This window comes from Lathamus discolor, chromosome 2, assembly GCF_037157495.1.
Source record: "Lathamus discolor isolate bLatDis1 chromosome 2, bLatDis1.hap1, whole genome shotgun sequence".
Classification (NCBI taxonomy): Eukaryota; Metazoa; Chordata; class Aves; order Psittaciformes; family Psittacidae; genus Lathamus; species Lathamus discolor.
Genome location: NC_088885.1, coordinates 16,079,690 through 16,102,997, shown reverse-complemented (window position 1 = coordinate 16,102,997; position 23,308 = coordinate 16,079,690). Strand labels below are relative to the sequence as shown.

The 23,308-nt window shown below is 43.0% G+C and overlaps 1 protein-coding gene across 2 annotated transcripts in view; it reads right to left on the bottom strand.

The window, feature by feature from the left end:
• Positions 1 to 23,308, bottom strand: part of SNX10 (sorting nexin 10) — a 48,422-nt gene that overhangs the window by 13,862 nt on the left and 11,252 nt on the right. Inside the window, exons 1-3 of one of the 2 annotated variants that reach the window (XM_065665919.1) lie at positions 8,480 to 8,569; positions 8,126 to 8,177; positions 1,520 to 1,606 (exon numbers count right to left, since the gene is read on the bottom strand). In XM_065665919.1, the coding sequence (XP_065521991.1) occupies positions 1,520 to 1,606; positions 8,126 to 8,149 (111 nt within the window). In that variant the 5' untranslated portion in view covers positions 8,150 to 8,177; positions 8,480 to 8,569. Of the gene's footprint in view, positions 1 to 1,519; positions 1,607 to 8,125; positions 8,179 to 8,479; positions 8,570 to 23,308 lie in introns of those variants that run through there. The other variant, XM_065665920.1, reaches the window with a different exon arrangement.

Genomic DNA, 23,308 nt, shown 5'->3' with positions numbered 1-23,308 from the left:
AGTCTCTGATAACACACGGATGATTTAGCTATTGCTGAGCAGGGCTCACATAGGAGCAAGGACTTTTCTGCTTCTCACTCCACCCCACCAGAGAGTAGGCTGGGGGTGCACAAGAAGCTGGGAGGAGACACAGCTGGGACCAAAGGGATATTCCATACCATATGACATCATGATCAGCAATAAACTATAGGGAAGGTTGGCTAGTGGGCCATTGCTTAAGGACCAGCCGGGCATCGGTCAGTTGACAGTAAGCAATTGCTTTCATTTGCATCACTTGTCTCTCTTTTCGGTTTTATTTCTCTCTGTGTTATTTTCCTTTTCACATTTTTATTATTATTTCAACTATTAAACTGTTCTTATTGCAACCCACAAGTTTTCACACCCTCCTAATTCTCCTCCCCCATCCTGCTGGGGCAGGGGGAGTGAGAGAGCAGCTGAGTAGTGCTTAGGTGCTGGATGGGGTTAAACCACAACACACTGAGTCTAAATGACACCACTCCAGCTTAGCAGCCCCTGAGAAAGCCATACTACTAATAAGAGGCACCAATACATCTGAAACAGTAACACAGCACCCACCCCACCGAACCTACAGAATTCCTATTTACCAGAAGTCAGACTGCTTTGGAACCAGTACTAAACCACATCACAAGGCTTAAAGAGTTCTGCCACACAGGAGAAAAGTAAGATGGACATTGAATAAGCCACCATTTGACTGCTTGCTGTCATTATGCTGAATGTTGAACTCTGCCACACAGGAAAGAAATGCTGTTGGTGTTGTGCCAAGCATTAACCACGTAACTCAGTGCTCTCAAATCCCTCACCTGATAGCAGATATACTTCATAATTTTCTTTTTTCTGTTTTTTTTCTTTTTTTTTTTTTTTTTTACATTGCATTTAAAACATCTGGATCTAGATTTAGAAAACTAGGATAACTCCTTCCGCACATCATCACCAAAGAAGAAGAATCAACAAAACACAGTGTAAAGGATAGATTTAAAACACACAAGAACCATAATTCCAAGTGCACTCCCATTAACAAATGGTGGACTACAAGGATAAACCCAAATGTAATTACTTGACGTATCCAAGCACCTTTAAACTAGCATAACATCAATATCCAAGGCACACTGAAAACAACCCCGGCAACCAACTAACCTGGCAAAAAGAACTAAGGATAATTTAAAGTACAAATAACCAGATAATTACTTGAAAATAAAGTCTTTCTCCCGTGAATACCTAAACAACAAGCTAAGAATAGTCTCTGCTGCAAGGCATTGCAGAGTGCACATGTGAACACAATAGTAGGTTCAACTCCCAGCTCTGCCAGACTTGCTGCATGTCCTTTGGCCAACCAACCTTACCTGTTCCACTGTGTCTCAGCTGTTAAAAGGACAGTAATATCCTCCAGCCTCCCAGAAGTGGTATAAAGAAATTCCATTAATAGCCCAAAGAGAACCCTGGCTTGGACAGAAGCAGCAGTAAGAGCCCAAGGAATCTGTGCTGACATTTTTATACTTACATGAATAAATATCTCATAGTCTACGTAAGAATGCCATGAGTCTTCTTTGTGCGTCCTGGGGTCTCGCACCAAGACAGTTACAAATTCCTGCAAGTGCATAATAAAAATCAAGCAATTAATTTCTGAAGACAAAGGCAGCCTGAAAGACTCTCTTGATTGCTCTGCTCTTCCACAAACTGCTGTGCTCAGATTAAAAGCTGAGCTGCTGGTTTATTGAATCGTGCAACCCTATAAAAGGAGAAGCAAAAAGCAATGAATCATCTGAGCTACACCACATGACTGGGAAATTCTTCGCCAAATTTCTGTCTTTAGAGGAATATTTCGGATTAAGTAATACTGTGAACAGTCAGACGCGTTTCACGCATGGGAGATTTGGTGGTCTCAGTAGCTACAAACCAAAAACCTAACGTTCAAAGTCATACGTGTATGAAAGAACCAGCCGGGTACTTTAGGATTTTCTCACCCTTGCAATCAGTGTTCACAAAAAACATGTTACAACCTGCCCATGTACCCAATATTATATATAACATTGTATTTGCTCCTTTTTTTCGGCACTTTATTTTTTTATCAATTATTTATATCCACTGCTTTCAGGGATATGAGGTAACTGCTCAGTATCTCCACGAGGAGCTGAAGAAGTGCATTTTTCTACACCTCAAATGACTTGCTCCAGCCCAGTGGAAAAGGATGTACCACTATTAACTGCCCCAGACACAGATTTTACACAAGGAATCAAGATCTCAAGCCCAGTGTCCCAAATGTTGTGTGGAAGCGATGAATCTTTCCCCTCTGCTGCATATACTTCCTGATACACCAGGAACTTAAGCCATGGAGTAGAGCCAAGGGTGCAGGATCTGGACGCTTCTCTCCCAGTCTGCCCATCAACTTGCCCAAGAAAGCAACACAGCTGCACCACAAACCAGAACCTCTCATTCTGGGAGGTCAATGATATACAGTATTTGTTATAGAGGTTGTCATATCTAGTCCATTTCCTTGTAATTCCTACATCTATACAGTAACTTAGAGGGATCCCGGAGGAGTGAGATAGGCACGTGGGCATTACTGTAACGTAACCAAGCACCACTAATAGGGATTGGAAAAGGCTGAAGAATTAAATGCTTCCAAGACTCCTCAGCTAATGACCATGTGAGAACTCGTACTGTATTAAAAAAACAAAACCAAAAAGCCTACTAAATCTGTATGTTTATACTAAGACAGAAAAGGTTTCTTTAAAATACAAAGGTTGAAAGTATGCCTAACTACCTGCTGTTTACTGAGCAAATGAACAGACTGCCATTCTCCAGTTGCATAAACAAGCTATTCACCCAAAGAACTAAGTCAACCACTTAATGGCTCAGTTAAAGAAAAGCGTATCATTTTAAGCTGTCGATACATTCCTCCCTGAGAGAAAGGCACTGCACAAGATCTTCAGGTACAGGAATCAACTGTGGGAGGAATCACAGAATCATAGAATGACAGTGTCTCTGGTAAATAACATGCTTTTTTAGTACATCTTTGCATAAATCAAGAAATCTTGAACTAGAAGGCTCGAAAACATGTCTCTCCATGTCCAAACTGCGGATGCCAAATCAACCTTTCACTCTTCAGGCAAGTCTTCTCCCCCACCACACGCTTCAGTGTGCCACCAGCAGCAACCTTCCATGGACTGACAGGAGAACAATGACAACCTCGAAAGGAAAAGATGTATTGTTTCCTGCGCAGTCACTGCATTCTGGCAGACACGTGTTCACATCCTGGATTAAATAATCTGTCACTCTGATTTCCAGGGGGAACTGCTGCAGGGATGGGGAGCCTGTGGCCTGATGGCTGGATACAGCTCATGGTTTTATCTCACTTCGCCCAGCTCCCAGTTGAAGGGGTGTTTTCTGCGTTATTGCTGGATACCCACTCGGTGTGTGTCATGAGCGCCTCACCGAAGAAAGCCCATCGGAACGGCTCCCACCACCTCTGCTGCTTTTTTCCTTACTGAAAAGTGCTAGAGGCCTGATTCCCCTCCGGAGCTTTTTAACGCCATGCCAACATGGCGCAAGAGGAACAAATGAACAGAGCTCTAATCACGTCTACCAGCTAAGGATCATGCCTTTACTTTTACAAAAGTGCTAGTGGGAACCACGAGGAAGTTATTCCCCCTGCTGAGCAGATCCTGAGCAATATGCTGAACACAGGAGAGGAAGCCATTTGTTGGTTGTTGTTTTTTCTGCTTGCCTCCCTGTCTATGATATTTAGCACACATATACAGGCATGACATACTTTCAGACCCACCATAACATCTTTTCATATCTGTAGTCTCACATTCTCCCAAGTTTTTGTCTTCCCCAGCCTCCTACTTCCCCATGTCCCACTCTTCAGAGCTGCAGCTACTTGCAAACATACTTTCTTTTCTTTCCTGCACACTAAATGCATCAGTCCTGCAAGTGGAAGAAGAGGAATTATGCCAGGAAGCTCCAAATGGAGCACTGCTCTCCCCTTCAACTACTGCAGCTCAGAAGTCACATCTGCAGGTAGCCTAATCATAACTGTCCTGGGTTCAGCAGTAGCAGTCATTTTTCTCCTTCTTAGTAGCTGGTGCAGTGCTGTGGTTTGTTTTTTTTGGCCTGGGAACAGTGCTGATAACCCCGATGTTTTTAGTTGCTGCTCAAATGTTTGGTCTGACCAAGGACTTTCTGAGCCTCATGCTCTGCCAGGGAGGAGGGGAGGCTGGGAGGAAGCAGAGACAGGACACCTGACCCAAACTGACCGGAGGTATTCCATACCACAGCACGTCATGCCCAGGGTGTAACGGGGAGTTACCTGGAAGGGCTGGTTCACTGCAGGGTTGGACGAGTTATCGGTTGGTGCTCAGCTGGGGGGAGTGGGGTGAGTTATCGGTCGGCTGGTGCTGAGGTGTTGTATTCTTTCCTCTTGTTATTTCCTTTATCATTATTATAATTGGTGGTAGCAGCAGTGATCTGTGTTATACCTTAGTTACTAAACTGTTCTTATCTCAACCCGTGGGAGTTGCATTCTTTTCGATTCTCCTCTCCGTCCCTCCAGGAGCAGGGGGAGGGCAAGAAGGCGGGGGGAGTGAGTGAACGAGGTTTGTGGTTGGGTTTAAACCACAACAATAACCTAACCTCAGTCCCCTTCCTTTTATCTACTGCCATCCTGACTCCTCATTGCATTTCCTTTTCTTCAGGTTCCCCAAATCACTTCATTTCCAAGTAGCCTCCTATAACCCTCTCCCCTTCGCACAGAATCAAAATAATCTTAGAAGTAAAATGCTTCTTTCAACATCTGTTATACCAAAGTATTACGGTTAAAAGGTGCTATTGGATGTGCTGTGGGTCAGCTATGGGTTATCTTACCAATCATTCCAGACCAGATGATACACACAAAAACCTCTACATTTTTAATTTCCAGTTAAATGGTCACCAGTTTCAATACTAAGGAAGTCAAGCACCCTTCAGACTCTAGCTATAGAGGAAAAGGTAGCTGCTGTACACACTATGGCAGGCAGGTGTCCAGGCAGCATATCACTGAGCTAACAGCCAAAGCAGTTCATGGTACAGCAGAGCACCTCAGCAAATTGCATTCCTCATGCACAGTCATCGTCAGCTCCAGTTCGAAACACCAGGATTTCAGCAGCAGACTGGGTAGTTCTCTCCCTCCCCCCTCCTTCATTTACCAAAGAATACTGAGTTCAGAATGAAGCAAGATAAACATTAAGCAATTAGAAAACAACCCCAAAAATGTACAGCCTTTCTCAAGATCTGTGGTTACTTCCTCTAATAAACATCTTGAATCCAGGAAGCATTAATCCCAATTCCCATTACAGTTTCTCTGCTCTGAAACAGTGGCATTGCATACATAGACTATGCCTCTTCTTTTAACCTTTTAAAGCCTTCTGCAGGATACAAGACCCCACTGGGACAACAGTACTGATTTAATCAAAGCAGCTGCAACTGCCCAGTATAGATGCAGATACACTACCAGAAAAGGTATTTATGCCTCCCCATCCCTATAAGAATAAGCTTGTGAAGGCAAATATTACATATAAGCTACATTAGGGCCCAAACAGAGCTAGGCTGTTGTTCTATGCTCAGTCCATCCCGTGTTCACTGGTCACTGTCACCGGATTACAGCATTCTGGGGTAGTAAGTGCCTTTCTCCCCATCTTCCCATAAAAACTAGGATACTCTCAATAGGCATGTCTATCTTCAAGTAATGCACCACTCACGTAGAGGAGGTGAGACTGACCTCTTCCTCCCACAGTCCACATGAAGACTAACTTAACCTTTTGTTACAAGACTGCTCTGCAGGGTAGCTGTACAACTTGAGAAGCAAAGCCTGAAGATAGCCAAGGTTCCAGGGACTTCTTATTTCATCAGCTGCAGTCCTTTTCAAGGTGTCATCTTCCCCCACCCAGTTCTGCATGGTTCTCCCAGAGTTACGGATCTAGCTATTTTGCCACATTACTTATACTTCCCATTTGGGGCGTTTGGAGGTGGTTTGGTTTTGTTTTTTGAGGGGCACAATACCTGCATGCCTGTCATGCATTCAAGAATGATACATGTTCCATAATGATTGACCAAACAATTCCCTCAAAAGCAGAACATGCTGCTGACAGTTCAAAGTGTCCAAGCTTGGTAGTAGAGGCCTATTGTACTGGACACAACACAGGTTCAACATAGATCTACCGGAAAAAGTGGTATCTCCATTTATTCCTTCCTCTTGGAAACTGGAAGATAAGCATAACACGTTCATAAGCAAAACACTTCCTACCCAAACTTCTAATGCAATAGATTTGATATGAATCCCAGCAGCCATGCTGGCCCAAACACGCTCATGAAGAACTTCAAATCTGCCCCAAAAGTAGTTGTAACTTCTACAAAAAGTAGCTGTAACTACTTAACAAGCATGAATCAGCAGAGCAGCTTCTCTGGCTGGATGTGCCTTTTAATACCTGGCTAAACCAGCCAGTTTAGACATGGCACTTGCAGCCTTTTCATACCCTGTCCTAAAGGCCTGGAGCAGTCCAAGTAGCTGGGTCACACATAAATGACAAAATGGCCAAAGTGACCCCCAAGCCTGGTTTACACCTACTCCCTTATGGCTACAGCCCTGTGCAAAGAACACGAGTGCTGACAGCAGAGGAAAAGGGCAGCACTGAGGTCACGTAGAGGCAAGCACTGAAAACTGAAATGTTCCCATTTGGATTTGCCTCAAAAGAAAGACAGGATGAGAAACCTGGGCTTGTTTTGTTTAGCCTGGAGACGGGACAGCTTTGTGGGACCTTACAGAAACCTTCCAATGACTAAACGTGGCCTTCAAGAAATCTGGAGAGGAACTTTTCACAAGGGCATGTAGGGACAGGACAGTGGGGAATGGCTTTAAACTCACAGAGGGGAGATATCATGAAAACATTCTTTACTATGAAGGTGCTGAGACACTGCACAGGGTGCCCAGAGAAGCTGTGGCTGCCCCATCCCTGGCAGTGTTCAAGGCCAGCTTGAACGGGGTATGGAGCAACCTGCTCTACTGTAAGGTGTCCCTGCCCATAGCAGGGGTGTAGGAAGTAGATGATCTTTAAGGTCCCTTCCAACCCAAGCCATTCTACCATTCTAAGAATACACCATAAAAGCAGCTGAAGCAAACACAAGAAGAAGCCTTTATCTTTCCCCCAGCACCTCCTTCTCCTCTTGAAATAGAATCATAAAATCATTAGGGTTGACACAATGCAAGGGATTGCTCAGAGACAAGAATAAGCCAGAAGCTATACTACACGAATTTAACCATAAAACCTGTGTTTCTGAGAAGTCTACTTTTAACATTTTCCTATTAGGAAAACAGGAAATCTGACATGGAAACATCTATTTTTAATATGGGGGGGGGGGGGGAAATCTACCACAAGCAGGAGGGCAAAAATAATTTCACACTGGATGATTATTTGCATCAATCATTCCAGCTGTATTTTAATTCAAATCTCTGTGCCCAGGACCATATCAGGTGATAACCTCATGCTCCATGGTGCCACGGTTACACATATGATTAGTCAATAACCCCCAAGGAGTCATTTTCCACAAGCTTCTGAAAAAAACCAACTTCTCATGAGGCTGCCTATTACCAAAAGGATCAACCACAAAGAACATGGGGCTTTTCATGCTGGGAATGTTGGCATCTTCACACATGCTGAGTACCGAGTCTGCTATGACTGGGACAAAATAATCTGTTGCAACTTTTAATGCTCATTGGGACTGAGCAAAAGTGAATCTGCAAGTGTGATTCTTGTGGTCCATGAATCTGGTAATCAGAGTTCAGACCCAGCTCCAACCATTATGTCCTACAAGACTGATGGAGAGAATAGCGAAATCCAAATTCTTCTCCCCTGTCTCAGTATCCAAGTCTCTTATGTACAGTCACTTACTTGCCTTATGTCTGATTCAGTGAATATTTGATTCTTCCATCAACCTTTAACAGACGAAACTGTCACTGCACCACTCCAGAACATTCTGTACCCTCGCAATTAAAGGTGCGTGATCCTTAGTGAAATTCAGTCCACCGCCACCAATCTAGAATCCTTTTTATTAAAGCTTAGACATGACTTACTTGTTTCTCGTGTTTTGGTGTCATCTTCACTGGTTTGTATCAAAATATTAATCTGAAAAAAAAAAAAAATTAAACAGACATGAGACTGGCATTCAGTGGTTATTTGGAGGTCGTTAGTACTTTCACTAGACATTAGTAAAGAGCAGAAAGTGGCATACACACCATGAAAACATGTTTGCATTAATTATATCTAGAGTTCCTTCATTAAAAATATCCCATTTTAGAAGCACTGGGTTCGTCCCCTTCTGAGGATCTCTGTCATACACGAAAGCCCAGTGATGCCTGCCCATCTCTGGAGGTCAGTGCTTCTTTCCATTGCTCTGAGAGCTGCCCTGGGGCTCAGCTTGCACCCACCTCCCAAGAGCTCCACACAGCCAGCATCCCCGGTGCAGACACAGCCCAGGCAGCGCTGCCTGCACCTTGTTCCCAGGCACAGGTCTGTGTGACTGTGGCCAAGGTCCAGAGACACTGGAACATCTGAGTCAGCAGAATCAAGAGCCCCTCTCAACCGTTTCCCTGAAACGGAGGTAAGTAGAGAGACAAACTGTTTGGATCCTGCAGGCTAGCTAAAACTCAGGCTACATTTCATGGCATGTGTGGTTTTCAAACCTCAGCGTAGGGAAGTGCATAGCCACGACAAATAAAAAAACCCCACCATTAACCTATGTTTTAAGTCTCCTCTTTCACTGGAAATCCCAATGAATTTTTAACCACCTCTGCAGTCCCACAAACCAGCTGGTGTGCTCTGGACAGGCACTCACGCAGGAGGAGCAGGAGAGCTTTATTCACTTGCTAGCTTACTGTCCTGGGTTCAGCATAGCAGTTATTTTTCTCCTCCTTGGTGGCTGGTGCAAGGCTGTGTTTTTGATTTTTGGCCTAGGAACAGCGCTGATAACCCCGATGTTTTTAGTTGCTGCTCAAATGCTTGGTCTGGCCAAGGACTTTCTGAGCCTCATGCTCTGCCAGGGAGGAGGGGAGGCCGGGAGGAAGCAGAGACAGGACACCTGACCCAAACTGACCGAAGAGGTATTCCATACCACAGCACGTCATGCCCAGGATGTAACGGGGAGTTACCCAGAAGGGCGAGGACTGCAGGGTTGGAGGAGGTTATCAGTCGGTGCTCGGCTGGGGGGAGTGGGGTGAGTTATCGGTCGGTTGGTGTTGAGGTGTTGTATTCTTTCCTCTTGTTATTTCCTTTATCATTATTATTATTGGTGTTAGCAGCAGTGATTTGTGTTATACCTTAGTTACTAAACTGTTCTTACCTCAACCTGTGGGAGTTGCATTCTTTTTGATTCTCCTCTCCATCCCTCCAGGAGCAGAGGGAGGGAAAGAAGGGGGGAGAGTGAGAGAACGAGCTGCGCGGTTGGGTTTAAACCACGACACTTACATACACACTGCTTGCCTAAAAACAACTGCCATGCGAAAGATCTGCAGTTTGCCTCTCCCCTTTACTTCTCCCACATGCCATCCAGCCACTGCCAGCTAACACCTACCTTGAGCTATAAACACACCCCATTGCCTCCTGTTAAAAGTTGGCCTCCTCCTCCCAAACCGAGAGCACTCACACAGGATCCCTCCTTCACACAACTCCCTACACTAGTGCCATGGTAAGGATGGAGGCCACTCGAGCAGGAGAAACTGAGCAAAATCCCTCTGTACATCACCCCAGGCAGGCGCCCTGTGCTGGAAAAGGTGAATCTGCAGCTTTCTTAGGCTGTTGCCAGATGGCTGCAAACTGTTCACATGTGACCAGGCAAGACTCATGGCTATGTTTTTTGGAGGTGGTTTGCTAAGGTTTAGCAATACACAGCTTGGAGCCTCTCTTGTTATTATAGAACTATACATCCAGGTCAAACCCAGCTGAGGACTCCTGGACACCCAACCCCTGCCCAATGCCTCTTACAAATGCCGAGCTTTCAAATTCCAACTTCACCTATTTTAATAAAGCAGAGCACAAAGATAAGCACACATATATTCATTTGACCAGGAAATTATTTTGGAACAAACACATCTTTGTCAGATTTCTCTAGGAGCAGTTACATAAAATGGGATGCTCTGTCTCCAAATAGAGATGTCCATAACACAGCACTCCACATCCTAAGGACTGCCATCAGTACAGTTCCTATCTTCATAAAGCCACCATTTCATTTCTATAACTGGGATGGCACTGATAAAAGCACAGAGGAATAGCAAAAAAGCCCACACTCCTATTAAATTGTCTTTTTTAGTTTACTCACTGCATTTATGTGTAACTGGGGTGCAGTTGTAAACCGACACAGTTTTGGTTTGGGATTTCTTTTCTGCTCTAGCTGAATGTGTTGTGATGGTGTTATTTTAAATGGCAATTCGATGTATTTTTTCCAGTTATATACCTTTATTAGATTGTGCAGGCTCTTTCTCTCCTGCCTCTTAGCAGCTTTAAGTAAGAAATTATGCAAGCCCAAAATACTTCAATCCTGACACTGTCAGTGAATAACAGGGCTGAAATAACACATTTCATCTTGTCGTCTGTTCTTCTAATGAACGAGTTATATGCTGGTGCAGGTTAGAAAGAACAGTTTAAACTCCAAACAGCCATCACAATTTTAAATATTTAATGACTAAAATGAATATTTCAGCACCAACAACCTTCCCAAAATAATTGAAATACATCATTTTTTCATCAAGTAATTTGAAAGGAAATGCAAGCCCACTAAAGCTGCCTTTTCCACTGATTCCAGCAACTCCAAAATTGCACCAGTCATGCTGCAGTCACTCAAAAACATACTGAATGCGGTATTCTGTCTGGTAGCAAGGCATGCATTCTGGGACTTCACACATGTAGAAACCAGAAAAGCAGAACAGTTCAGCTGCCTTTTTATCTTTAGACAAACCCTACCCGAAACAGCAGTGATGGAGAGAGGCTGCCTTCTGAAGACAAACAGAAGGTTGCTTTTTACTCATAAGAAAAATAAATCACTAACAGAAATGAACCAATGCTGGGAAACAGAATCAGAACAGGCAGTGGTAGATCTGTAGCTTTGATAAAACACTTTCTGCTGTGACTGGGGGAAAACCTCATTGCTCCGAGTAAGTTTTTGTTCTGCTTCTGAACTATTATCAGCCTGAAGATGACTTTTATTATTACTACTAGTTGCATATACTTAACGTAACACCTGCTGCTTGCAGTATAGCTTTTTGATGGTTTTAATTGCATAATGAACAAAACTGCCAGGGAACAGCTCCACAACTGCCAACAACCACCACCCAAATGCAAAAAAGATTACATAGAATGAGTTGCCATGCCTCCTGTAGCCTAAAAAGAAGAACAGGGAGGGAGAAGCCAAACACAAGTACTGCAGGTTTTTTTCTTACAGATAATAGATAAACTGCAGTGTTCTTTGTAAGGATAATAGATAAATACTACTATTATATTTCATATTTTAGATTTTATTTTATATTTTAAGATCCAAATTAAAACAGATTATTTAATATTACTAGGGGAATACCCCTTTATCCTGTAAATGGACTGCTCTTAATAGAGGAACTAACTTCACCCCTACCTTCTCAAACTGAAAGATGAAAACTGAAGCAATACCACGAACAAATCCATGACAACTTGCCATAGGAACAGCACAAACAATGGGAGCCCTCCCTGCCACTTCATTAGTAGCTGTGTTTAGTTGCACTGAAATTTCATTGTTTCACTCATTGCTGGGCAGTGGCCTGTGAAATGTTCTTGTCTGCTCTGGATTGCTCACTGATTCCATGTGGCCTGGGTTTACCCTCAAGCAACAAATGTCAATCTTAGGTTCAAGAATTATCCATCCACCTACCTTGGGTTATTTCTGAACATATAACTAAAGGACCACCTTCAAGTTTTAATGGGGAAGAGTGATGTATTTTTAGACCGTGGCGATGACTGAAAGTCCTATCCAGTCACAAAGCCCTCAGCTGCACTTTCAAAGTTGTTCCCATCATCAGTATCAAATGAAGCTTTCATTCAGAGCTTTGATGAGACCAAGACAGGGAGAGATCACAATTAAGTCTCTAAATACTTAAAAGAGCTTTCTTGAATTTTACATTTTGCTTGCATTAGCACTTGTAAAAGAAGAATTTTAACCTACAGCCTGTAGAAAACTATATATAGCTAGCATACATTTATACATATAAAATGAACCATTCTGTGATGCCAAACTGACCACATCGTAACATCACCCGGCACATACAGGAATTGGGTACATTGCCATCACAGAAGTACTGCTCTTGTTGACGGGGCAGGGGGGGAAGTCCTATTCAAATGCTGTTCCTCAAGCAGGGACTTCCAGTCAATCCAGAGTAACTCAGCCTCAGTGTAAGAGGATGCCTTGTACTTCCTCTGGTCCAGTTTAATACCTGGGGTAATGAGTTCCTTTCTGTCCCTCACTGTCCAGGAACAGGATGGTGAGGACTAACTCTAGCCTGCACAGGTCACAAAGCATCCTTCCTTCTTTCATCTACCCTGCTGGTTATCTGCCTCGTTTTCAGCAAATCCCCATAAGGGTCTGCTCATCACAAGTGGGAAGAGCATGAAAGACATCAGCATTTTCATCTAAACTCAGCACAGCACTCAGGTGTCTGCAGACAAGTGAAGTCCACAAAATAAAGTACCCCTTGAGCAAATCCATCTCACTTTCCAGGCTGGAGGTACTGGTTTCATCAGCGTTACATTACAGTAGCACCAGAATCACTTTGCTGCAGAGCAGGAAACAAGCACGCTGTCTAAATTGCTTTTAAGAGCTTTCTGAACCTCTGACAGAATTCACACACCTTTCCTCCAACCACAAGGCTCCGTAGAAATGCACTGCCAAAAATCATGCTCTTGTGGCTGCACTTGGAATTCTGACTTCTAGCCACTGCTGCCAAGATGTTCAGTTAACTACTCTTTCCTCACAAGATTTCACTACATTTGGTTGCCAAATGCTTGCCTATGGCCGCCAGGTATAAGACAGCTCCTTTTCAAACACTACATTACAATTTTTCCTCACTCAACCATTCATTCCCTGGTGCTGCAGGTTTCCTGCCTGCTGAGACCTGGTTTATCAAAGAATGTATTGGGTCTATTTAAAACAAAAAACAAAAAAAACAAACAAACAAAAAAAACCACAAAAAAAACCCAAACAAAATCAAAGAAATTTTCATTCATTTCAGAGGAGCCCCAGAATCAGAGTTAATCAAACACACAAACTTCCTTCTCCCTACTAAATAAATACCTCACATGGATTACAGTGTCAGGGGTGGGTCACAAATTTCCAATTACAGTGCCAGTATACCATGCTCTGAATTTCCTCAAGTTAATACCATACTGCTGGACAGCAGTATGACTCACACACCAAGCCTGTCTGAAACCTCCAAAAGCCTGAAGATGAACAAGGAAGAAGCACTAAGAAATCTGTTCACAGTAGGAGAGAGCATCAGATGTTTTTTCACTTTCCTCTTTTCCCTTTTTTCTTTTCAGTCTCAAATTGCAGACATATGCTCAACCAAAAGATTTCTGCACTTTCAGTGCACATTGGTTCTAATGCAAGAAAATGTTTCTTGCATTAGAAAATACCAACAGTATTTTCTGTACAGTGATAGCTTGGGCTTTTGGGCAATGCCTAGAGAATGGTAACTGTGGGTCAAAACACTGAAGGAACAGTAAATGGCAATTATTTATTACTCGGGCCTGATGCTTGCCATAGCTTCTGCAGATAACCTGGGGACCACTCAAAACTCTCCTGCAGCTCTGGTTCCTGTGTTCTCCAGGCAGCCTGTCAAGCTGGTCTGCCACGTGAGCCTGCCTGTGCTACTCTTCCCAAATATAAAGGTGAATAATAAATAGCTTAAACTACACAAAATTATTTTGTAGCATAAACAATTGCAGGTTTTGTTGCTAGGGCATTTTCAGAAGGTCAACAAAGAAGTGAGGCAGCCTTTGAAGGGAAGTACTGGTGAACGCCAAGGTAAAGTCCCAGTAAGCGTGCTTGCTCCAGAGAACTCAAGCTAGGAGAAACTGATTTCAGAAGCAGCAGCCTTGGCAGTATGGCAAATTCAATCATCTTTCAACTACAGCCATACTCAACATGTGAAATACCGGATAGGCACCAGAGTTTTTACTGATACTTAACACAAATAAGGCATACCATTGGCAGTAAAATTACATTTGAAAACAAAGGGAAAGCAGCAAGTAATTTCCAGCCTAAAACCACTTGCTTACATAATACCTGAGTGCTTCCCAAATCAAAGTTCTGCTCTGTTACAGAAGTGACAAGCAAAGATGCACATGTTGTACACATACAAACCATGAACAGATCTTACCGGATACCCCAACGAGAACCAGCAAAATAAAATCACACAGACAACCCACCCTGAGATATTTTTGTATGATGCCAGTTAAACAGTATCTCAGACAGCTTTTAGTTTTACAAACTGGATTACAAACCAAAAAGCAGAGATTTGTAAATAGAGACTAAAGTATCAGCATTTCAGAACACTGACTAAAATCCCAAGACAAATCTTAAATGCTGCTTCTGAAGGAGGGCTTATGTTCAAAGAAGGTATGTTTTATGCTCTTAAAAAAAATCATGTTTCTTACAGGAGTTAAATATTTCATTGCATTCTATCTCTCTGCAATAACCGATTTTTACTTATCACAGGAAAAGAAGGGCTGATGGAAGCTCTATCTCTGCTGCTGAGTAAGCAGTGCTGAAGTCAGGGGATGCTGCGCAGTCTTACTGCAACATTTCTTTCTCGGTCTCTCAAGTGCAGAGGCTGTCATCACCTGACCCTTTCGTGACTCACCCCCTGAAGCATCTTCAGTCTCTTGTGCTGGAAATTTCTCTTGTTTTGCTCATTTTGAACTCTTAACTTATGATATGAATCTTCTCTGCTGCTTGCATTACTCTTACTTAGCACTACGTATTTAACTTGATTTTCTTCTTGCCGCAGATTTCCTTTATTCTACCAAAACAGCTATTTTTTGACGTGCCACCTGGTCCCAGCATCCACACAGGAAGTGTGGCCGCTTGGCCTTGTCCCCAGAGAGGAAAGTCGACCAAAAGCAATAGTCTTGGTCATAACCACAGAATTAGAAGCCCCAGTCTCCTGAGGTGCGTCTGGGGAGATGGCTGGGAAAGACGAAGCACAGATAGAGCCAAAAATAAAATTAACAGTTAACATCCTGAGACTGATAGCTCCTAAGTCTCTATAATGCAGCTCAAAACAGTGGGGAAGAACAGGAAATACTGCCATCAACAGAGCATGCTCACCAAGCATTTTGATCAACTCTTCAAATGGTTGTGTTTCTTGGGTCTTTTAAGCTGAGCAGGCCCATAACGGATCATTACAGTTTAGCTGGATTAGATGTCCAGTCTCTCACACATGGCAATTCACTCTTCAGTCTCTCTTTCCTTTAGGAATGCATCAGATGGCCCATCATTACTGCAAAACCTCATCTGTGTTGCATCTGTGTAGCTGCATCCATACATTGCACTAGTTTATGAGCTGGATCTATCAGCAGTTAAATTAACCATTTAAGAATGTATTAACAGTGAACTCGATCAGCAGCTTGCTTGTTCAATGGGCCTTGCTCTCTTTCTAAGCTGGCCTGTGACAGCAGCATGAAAACAATATTTTGGAAGTAAATAACCTCTAAATAGTGTTACTCATTGCTCAAGCAGACAGTTCTGAAGCACAAACAACATTTGGCCAGAGGAACTTTTCATGGGACTGACTAATAAGAAAGCCAGGCTGAAAATCAGTTATTTATTATGCATATCTTTGGATTGTCTACTTCTCTTTTACGCCTACTAAATGTTAAGGTGTGATTTTGGTTACTTTCACCCCAATTATGGACCCCACTGCTGCACCATAACTTCACAAGACTGGCATCAGCTCTTGGCCAACTCTAAGCATGGGAGGCAAACTTCTGGTACAGAAAGCTCTTTTCAGAAAAGCAGCACTTGGGTTTGACTGCTCTACCATCACAGCCAAGTCACAGGAGTCCCTGGCCAGCCTGGAACCAACACTGACTCAAGGTCATGCTGGAAGGGCAGCAAAGGTAGAAAACTTCATGTCTGCAGGACAAATATGGCCCACGGCTTGCTTTGACAGTACCTAAACCCACACGGTATTTTTCCAACAACTAATTGAAGTAGACCAGTAAGTGGTCTGAAGGACTTTTTCTGCCTTCAGCAGGAGAAAGACTTCCCATTCACAGAGCAGGTGCTGCCTAAATGAGCAGAATGCACAGATTTAAATTCATTTTAAACCTGGTCAGTTCAGACTGTATGTGAAAACAATGGTCTGCGGTGAAACTGGTTTGTGTTGTTTAAGTAAGGCCTATTCCAGGTTCACTTAATTGTATTTACTTCACACCAAAAAAATTAGTACAATCCAATCTTAGAACAACTGTCACTTTATATAATCACACCTTAGCTATGCCAGTTGAAACCTACGCATTATGTACAGGCATATTCAAATCCTACAGGCAAATCCGCAGTAAATGTCTATCACACTGCTGATGGGACCTGCCAACCACCAAGAGATCTTCTCCAGCTCTACCATTTTGCAGAATCACAATGATGCTGCGGGGACAATGGCTTCTCAGTCCAGAGCTAACAGACATCTCAGAACAAAACCACAATCAAAGCAACTCAACAAAGCAAATAGCTTGGATGAGGCAGGAGCAGAAGGCACCACTTACTGCACATCCTTCACAGCTGGAAGCCTATAGAGGAAAGCCTGCTGCAGGTACCCAGACTAACTGGTCACTGGCAGCAACTTTTCTGCAGTACTGATGCAGCTGGGTCACTATGACCAGTGGAAATGGAAGTAACCATTACTGACAACATACTCTGCTTTATAAGCAAGTTTCAAATCCTGCAGCACTTTATATGCAGGCAAGTGCTTTACCTACCTTGAAAACACTCTGTAAGGATAGTGACCTTTGATAAGGTCAGTTTTATTGGTCTAGCAGAAAAACAGGAAGGGGAAGGGTTGTCATCTAGCCTAAAAACAACACAACTTCTGCAACTCTAAGAGCCAGCTATTAACTGACTGCTGAAAAACGGAATTTCTTCTGTGCAAAAGAGAGAATAAGGCTATTAAAGGAATGAAAGTTACCCAGTTTAGCTGAGCTTATGGGCAAAAGACAGCAACCCTTAGAGCTTATCTTTGCTAGAAATCCAGTGAACGGGTGATCATATACACCAAAGCCAATTATCATTTTCCACACTGCCAACAAACTTGTATTTCAGACAAGTCAGTTACCACCCAAGGTCAGATTGATAGAAGCTTTAGTCATCCTCAGGTGGTCAAAATAACTCTGCAGTGTTCAGAACCACACTAGTGCTTGTTGCTGTCATGGTCTAAGGGCATAGGCAAGACGGTGCCGAAAGCAGAGATGGTGTCTCGTATGAGAGACTGGAAGTATACTTGAAAGTATCTCAGGGGCTGTGAGCCTCAAAGCCTTATTTTTTCAAGCAGATGTGCTACTCTAATAAAAGATATTCAGTGTGCAAAACTTGCCATGGACAAAGAGTTCTGTGGTTCTGGAGAGCCTGGGGAATATGGAAGAATCACTTTTGAAAGAAAATCATTGCTTATGCACATAAGCTATAGTAAAGCATATTAATATTTTTCAGATCTTGTATTTTAATTCATAGCAAAGAGGAAGGCAAAATGTGTCTGTGGACTGAAGCCTAAAGACTACCTTTATGTTTTATAAAAGACAGTCCACGGTACTCCAAAAATACTCTTTATAGTTATCTTGCATGAGTTGCAAGGTTTGGTGCATGTATTGAAGGCTACTTTTCCTAAGAAAGTCAAGATATTTTGTTTGCAAGCTGGCCTGAACTATTAACACCTATTCACCAGGCCTGCATTAAACCCCTGTGATTCAGCTGCGAAAAGCTCACCAGAAAGACCTCAGCTGGGATTGGATCTTCAATCCCTACTCTAAGATTTAGCCTTGGAGTACACCCCCAGTGTAGACACCCTTTTCCTGGTCAGCAGCAGGTCAAACAGATCCTCCTTCCAAATGTACCTATGATGAGAGAAATAGCAGACTTTTTATAACAGCAAGTAGTGATAGGACAATGGGTAATGGCTTTAAACTGACAGAGGGTAGATTTAGATTAGATATAGGGAAGAAGTTCTTTACTGTGAGGTTGCTGAGGCGCTGGCACAGGGTGCCCAGAGAAGCTGTGGCTGCCCCATCCCTGGCAGTGTTTGAGGCCAGGTTGGACAGGACTTTGAGGAACCTCCCTCAAAGTGAAGCGTCCCTTCCCATGGCAGGGGGTTAGAACTGGATGACCTTTAAGGTCCCTTCCAAGCCAAACCATTCTATGATTCTATCCAACAACCAATCTTCACTATGACCTGACAGACATAACAAATCCACTGTAGTTACAAATTCTTAGGGGACAGACCAACTGATGTCACAGCCATTAAACACCAGTGTCATTATTTCACATGTTTGAAGTCACGTGAGGGTATCTTTGAGCAACGTTCCTCCATGCCATGGGAGACAAGGCTATTACATTTAGCTGTTCTCAAAGCAAGCATGACTGCAATGATACTACATGCCAATGCAACTATTTATACATGCACATGCCTGGCACACCATAGGCTCTGGCATTATCAGAATGCTCTCCAGCAGCAGAGACTCACAGCTATTTCCCTTCTCCCTGTAACTGACACTCCCCTTACTACCTCACCTTTTTGTGCCTTATTAGTAGAAATTCATTTCTCCTGGGAAGAGCCACTTGGGAAAACAAAGCCTTCCCCTCTGGGAAGACAGCTGAAGATCTCATTAAAACCAGCACCAAAGTTATGACTAATTTGAAACCACACATCACCATTATGCAATTAGAATTATGAGGCTATTAGGAGTCACAAAGTTGCAACCTGGTGACTATCGTTCTACACAGGAACAAGGTAAGTAAGCAGTTAAGGCTTCCCTGAGGGAAAGGAGGTGCAGGAACTTGAACCTGAAGGATGTGTTGCAGCACACACACACAGAGGTCACCGTATATTACTCATCATTAACTCCATAGTAAAAGAGATGCCTTGCTACAGGAATAAAACATCCATTTTGCTTTGAAGAGTAGTTCACCTGTGAGTGAGTGTATCCTCCTAGACAAGTCTGGTAAAGAAAGGGAGAGGAGGAAGTAATTTTCTTAAGCCACAAATCCTTTAAATGCCAAGAACCAAGAATTCCTTCCTACCACAAAAAGCAGACATGGAAAGTAAATTGTGTTCTCTTTTTATGCACAAGAGCTACCAAAGAGAAGCTCCGTAACAAAATCATCGGTGGTTTATTTGTTCTCAAACAAACAAAACTCATCAGCATGCATCCTGCTGAACTGACCAGCCACATGAAGATGCTGGAGCAAAGAGAAACTCCTCCATTCAAGCCAATCAAGTCCTTCCCCACTTCTGGGGCAGGCCCAGAGGGCGATGCAGAGTTGTAAAGGTTTTTGCAAGGTTCGTGTCTATTGATGACTTTGTCTGCCACACTGGGAGACATTTTGAGGTAACTTGTGTCGAGATGTCAGCGAGATGATGTGCAATGCTGGTGTATGGACACGCTGAGCAATACCTGCACAGCGCTAGTCCCAACACAGACCCTGTTTAACCTCAGGCTGTCAGCAAAACAAGAGAAAACAAGCAAAAAGGTAGGTTGCATGTTCCTTATGTGACTGTCCCGTAAGTACTGAAGGAGTGAGTGTAGTGAAGAGCAAATGCAGGGCCAACAGAGAAGCTGGCAGACAGCACGAGCTACTGATTCCTTTAGCACACACTCTGTGGAGAACATGCACAGCGAAGTCTGAAAGGAAGCTGGTTTCTGGGACTAGAAGCCCTGAAGGCATTTAAGACATTGTTAATTAAACCTCGCAAAGAGAAATACTGTTTTGAAGTTCTCCAAGTTGAAAGAGGACCACTGGAGGAACATGATGGGAGATGCAAGACCATCTGTGACTACATGACTGGATTCTGTTAAATCTCCCATTGATCCCTTTGCTCTGCAGAAATCTGGACAAGCAAGATTCAAATAGCTAAACATAAGTGTTCAGTGTCTTTGTGGATGCTCACAAGGGGTCCTACTTAATCTTCAGCGGCTGCCCAAGAAGAGGGTTCATCAACTGTAGGTCATGTGTCAGGATGCCAGACTCATACAGATGTCTTGGATCCCCTCAGACAGCCCCCTTGAAAGAAACTGGCCACCCACATCTGGGCAACTGACCCATGCTGAAGCTGATGGGTATGGCCCAGGTAGCACCTTGGCACCACATGCAGTGTGGTGGGATCACTCGGGAGACCCTTCTCCATCTGCAGCATCTCCACCATGAGTGCGGGTCTTTTTATTTTTGCTCCCCTGTTCTTCAGTGCCTATATACACACAAAATGTGAACATTTCTTTAACCATATTAATTAATCAAAGGTTTTTTGTTTGACTGATTTTGTTGGAGTTTCCCCCCCTCCCCCCCCCCCACCAAGGTGGGTTATAAATGGTGTTTCTAGTCTTAAGTACTGTGTACAGATTTAGCAAGGCATGCAACAAAGATCCAGACCTAAATACTAAGCACCATACTTGTGCATGTAGTTCTCTGCAGTCATGTAGAAGGATTTGCTTCTCTATCCCAAAAGCTATCCTGCCAAGAAGTCAGGAAATTCCTGTAGGACACATAGCCATGCTTTCCTCTTAGTGCTTTTAATATGAGAGGAAGAAAAAAGTTGCTGACTTATTTTTCTGACATAATAAAAAGATGCAAAATGTTTAACAAGAAGAAAGAAAAATCACAATAGCTTAAACTAATCAGATCTCTTTTACTTCTCTGCTTAAAGAAGCCAAAAGTTCAGGCATGCTATGTACCACATGCACGGAAATAAGATCCATGTGATACATTGCAGAGATATGATACATCAAATTTGTCACCTGCCCTATCTTACCTACCTAATCCCAGGAAATAAGGAACACCTCCAGAACATCTGCTGAGCAAATGTTCACAACCTTTTTACTTTGGGATTCATTGTAGTGGTCTGTGTGTGTTTTGTGGGTTTTTTTGTTTTGTTTCAGTTGTTTGTAGTTTTTCATTGTTATTGTTTTGGTTTGTTTGTTTTAAATCAGCCTTCCAGAGAAGCGTTTCCTTCCGTCACACGGAGACATTACAAAACCATATGAAGAGAAGGTTACAGTAGCCCAAAATGATGGCAATTAGGAAAAGCATCAGGCAAAAATTGACTAAAATGGAGCTACAAGACAGGCCCAGCCCTCCGTGGTCAGAGAGGCCCAACTTCTGTATTGATACCTTCAACATCATCTTTTACCCCACAGGATGGGAGGATCAGCAGAAGGGCAAGCAGAGGCGAACACCACAGTGAAGCAAGCGCATTTGGTACCAGGAGGTGCAGACCCTTAGGCCAACTGCAGTGCTGCTATATGGGAGAGGCAATAATCAGCCAGCAGAAGGAAGGAAGCAAGCATCAAGGAAAGGTGCTCTAGGATTGCTCCACTAGGAACGGGATGCAGGAATCTTTAAAATGATGACTGCCACAACCCTTTCTGGACAGGAAAGAACTGTTCTGTAAGAGACCCATGTGCAGCAGCATTGTGAGCCCTAAAAATCTCTGGGAATGTAGCCTTCACCCTTGTGATGTTCTGGTCCTCATCTGTTCACCTTGCATCAGTCACATCACCAGTCCTGCCTAGACGGTGACACACTGCCAAGAGGTCACATCACATGTTTACCAACTGCTGGCTTGATTTAATGCTGCACCTCCTCTTACGCCTGAGAATTACTCAGTTTGACCCAAATCCGCAGTGGTTTTTGCTTTGTATAGCACTGTGCTTGGAAGCTGAAATCCCATCTTGGAGTGTGGAACACAGCAGGGCAGTGGTCATGTCTGACCTGTACACTGTGTCCATGCTAAAAGCATCACAGTAGGGTGGACATGTGATGATCACAGAAGTAGCTTAAGCATGTACACCAGGGCTGTCTAAAGGCGCTGCCTTGAAAGTAGCTATTCTTCAGGAGTTAATGCAGGAAAGCATAGCTGAAAACTACTTTTAAGTGTATTGGAAGGTGAGAAAGAGGGGCCTTAAAGAGGAAAGGCAATGTTTACCCAGCTCCGCCTGCAAGGCAGGGAACAAGGGAAAACCAGAGAACAGAAAGTCTGCTGAGACAGGGTCCAGGCAGTATTTCATGAAACACAGCAACGTGGTGAAATTATGCTAGTCCAGCTTCCTGCTGGGTTGTCCCCGACTGACCATACCATAAACATTCCTGACCAATTGTACCATTCAGAAAAACAACCCAACCCCAAAACCAACACATCATTCAATAAATCGCTATCTTATCCAAACACAAAAACCTTTGCAGCAGATTCCATCACAAAACAGCCAATTCTAGGAAAGAGTATCTGCAAGCTGGCAACTGGTGTTTTGCAGTGGTACAGAAGCACAAATCCTTAATTCCAGAAGCTCAGCTGATAGCATTTAACAGCAGCTAAACTACAGAGACATAAATGAAACAGGAACCACGACACCAATATAAATTATAATGAAATTCCCACTTGTACGAACACTTGGATGTACTTTATTAAACAACTATTTCTGCCTATGTTCACAAATAGCATCTTGTTTTCTATCTATTTAATAAGTTCACTGGGACCACATACTGCCTTTTTGCCTATACTTGCACTGCTCCTATCATGGGGCACAAGTAATGAGGCTTCTAGGTGAAACTGTCTTCTAATTACACTATAGCACTGGAGAGATTACGTTATTAGTACCTTAGTAGTAATATTTTCAGAACATTTTTCTCCTTTTAAAAATACTTAAATATCATTATTTTGCAACTAAAATTTAAAATCATAATAACCTACAATAAAGGTAATACTTGCAAGCATTTATATTAACACAACCGTTGTGTACCAGTGCAAGATCTTTAAACCAAAATGCATTAAAAGGTAATTACTTCTTGGATTCAATATAAAATATAGACAATAAACAAGAGACTTATTGGATTTCAAGTCAAGCATAATAAATAATATCCTAGGCTGAAGTAGGCATATTCTTTCCGCCTTCTACACAAAGAAAACATTGGTATCTCAATTTTTCTAAAGGAAGGCCAGTTTTGTGGCACACAGTAAAGCTCTGCCTTGCATTACTTTTAG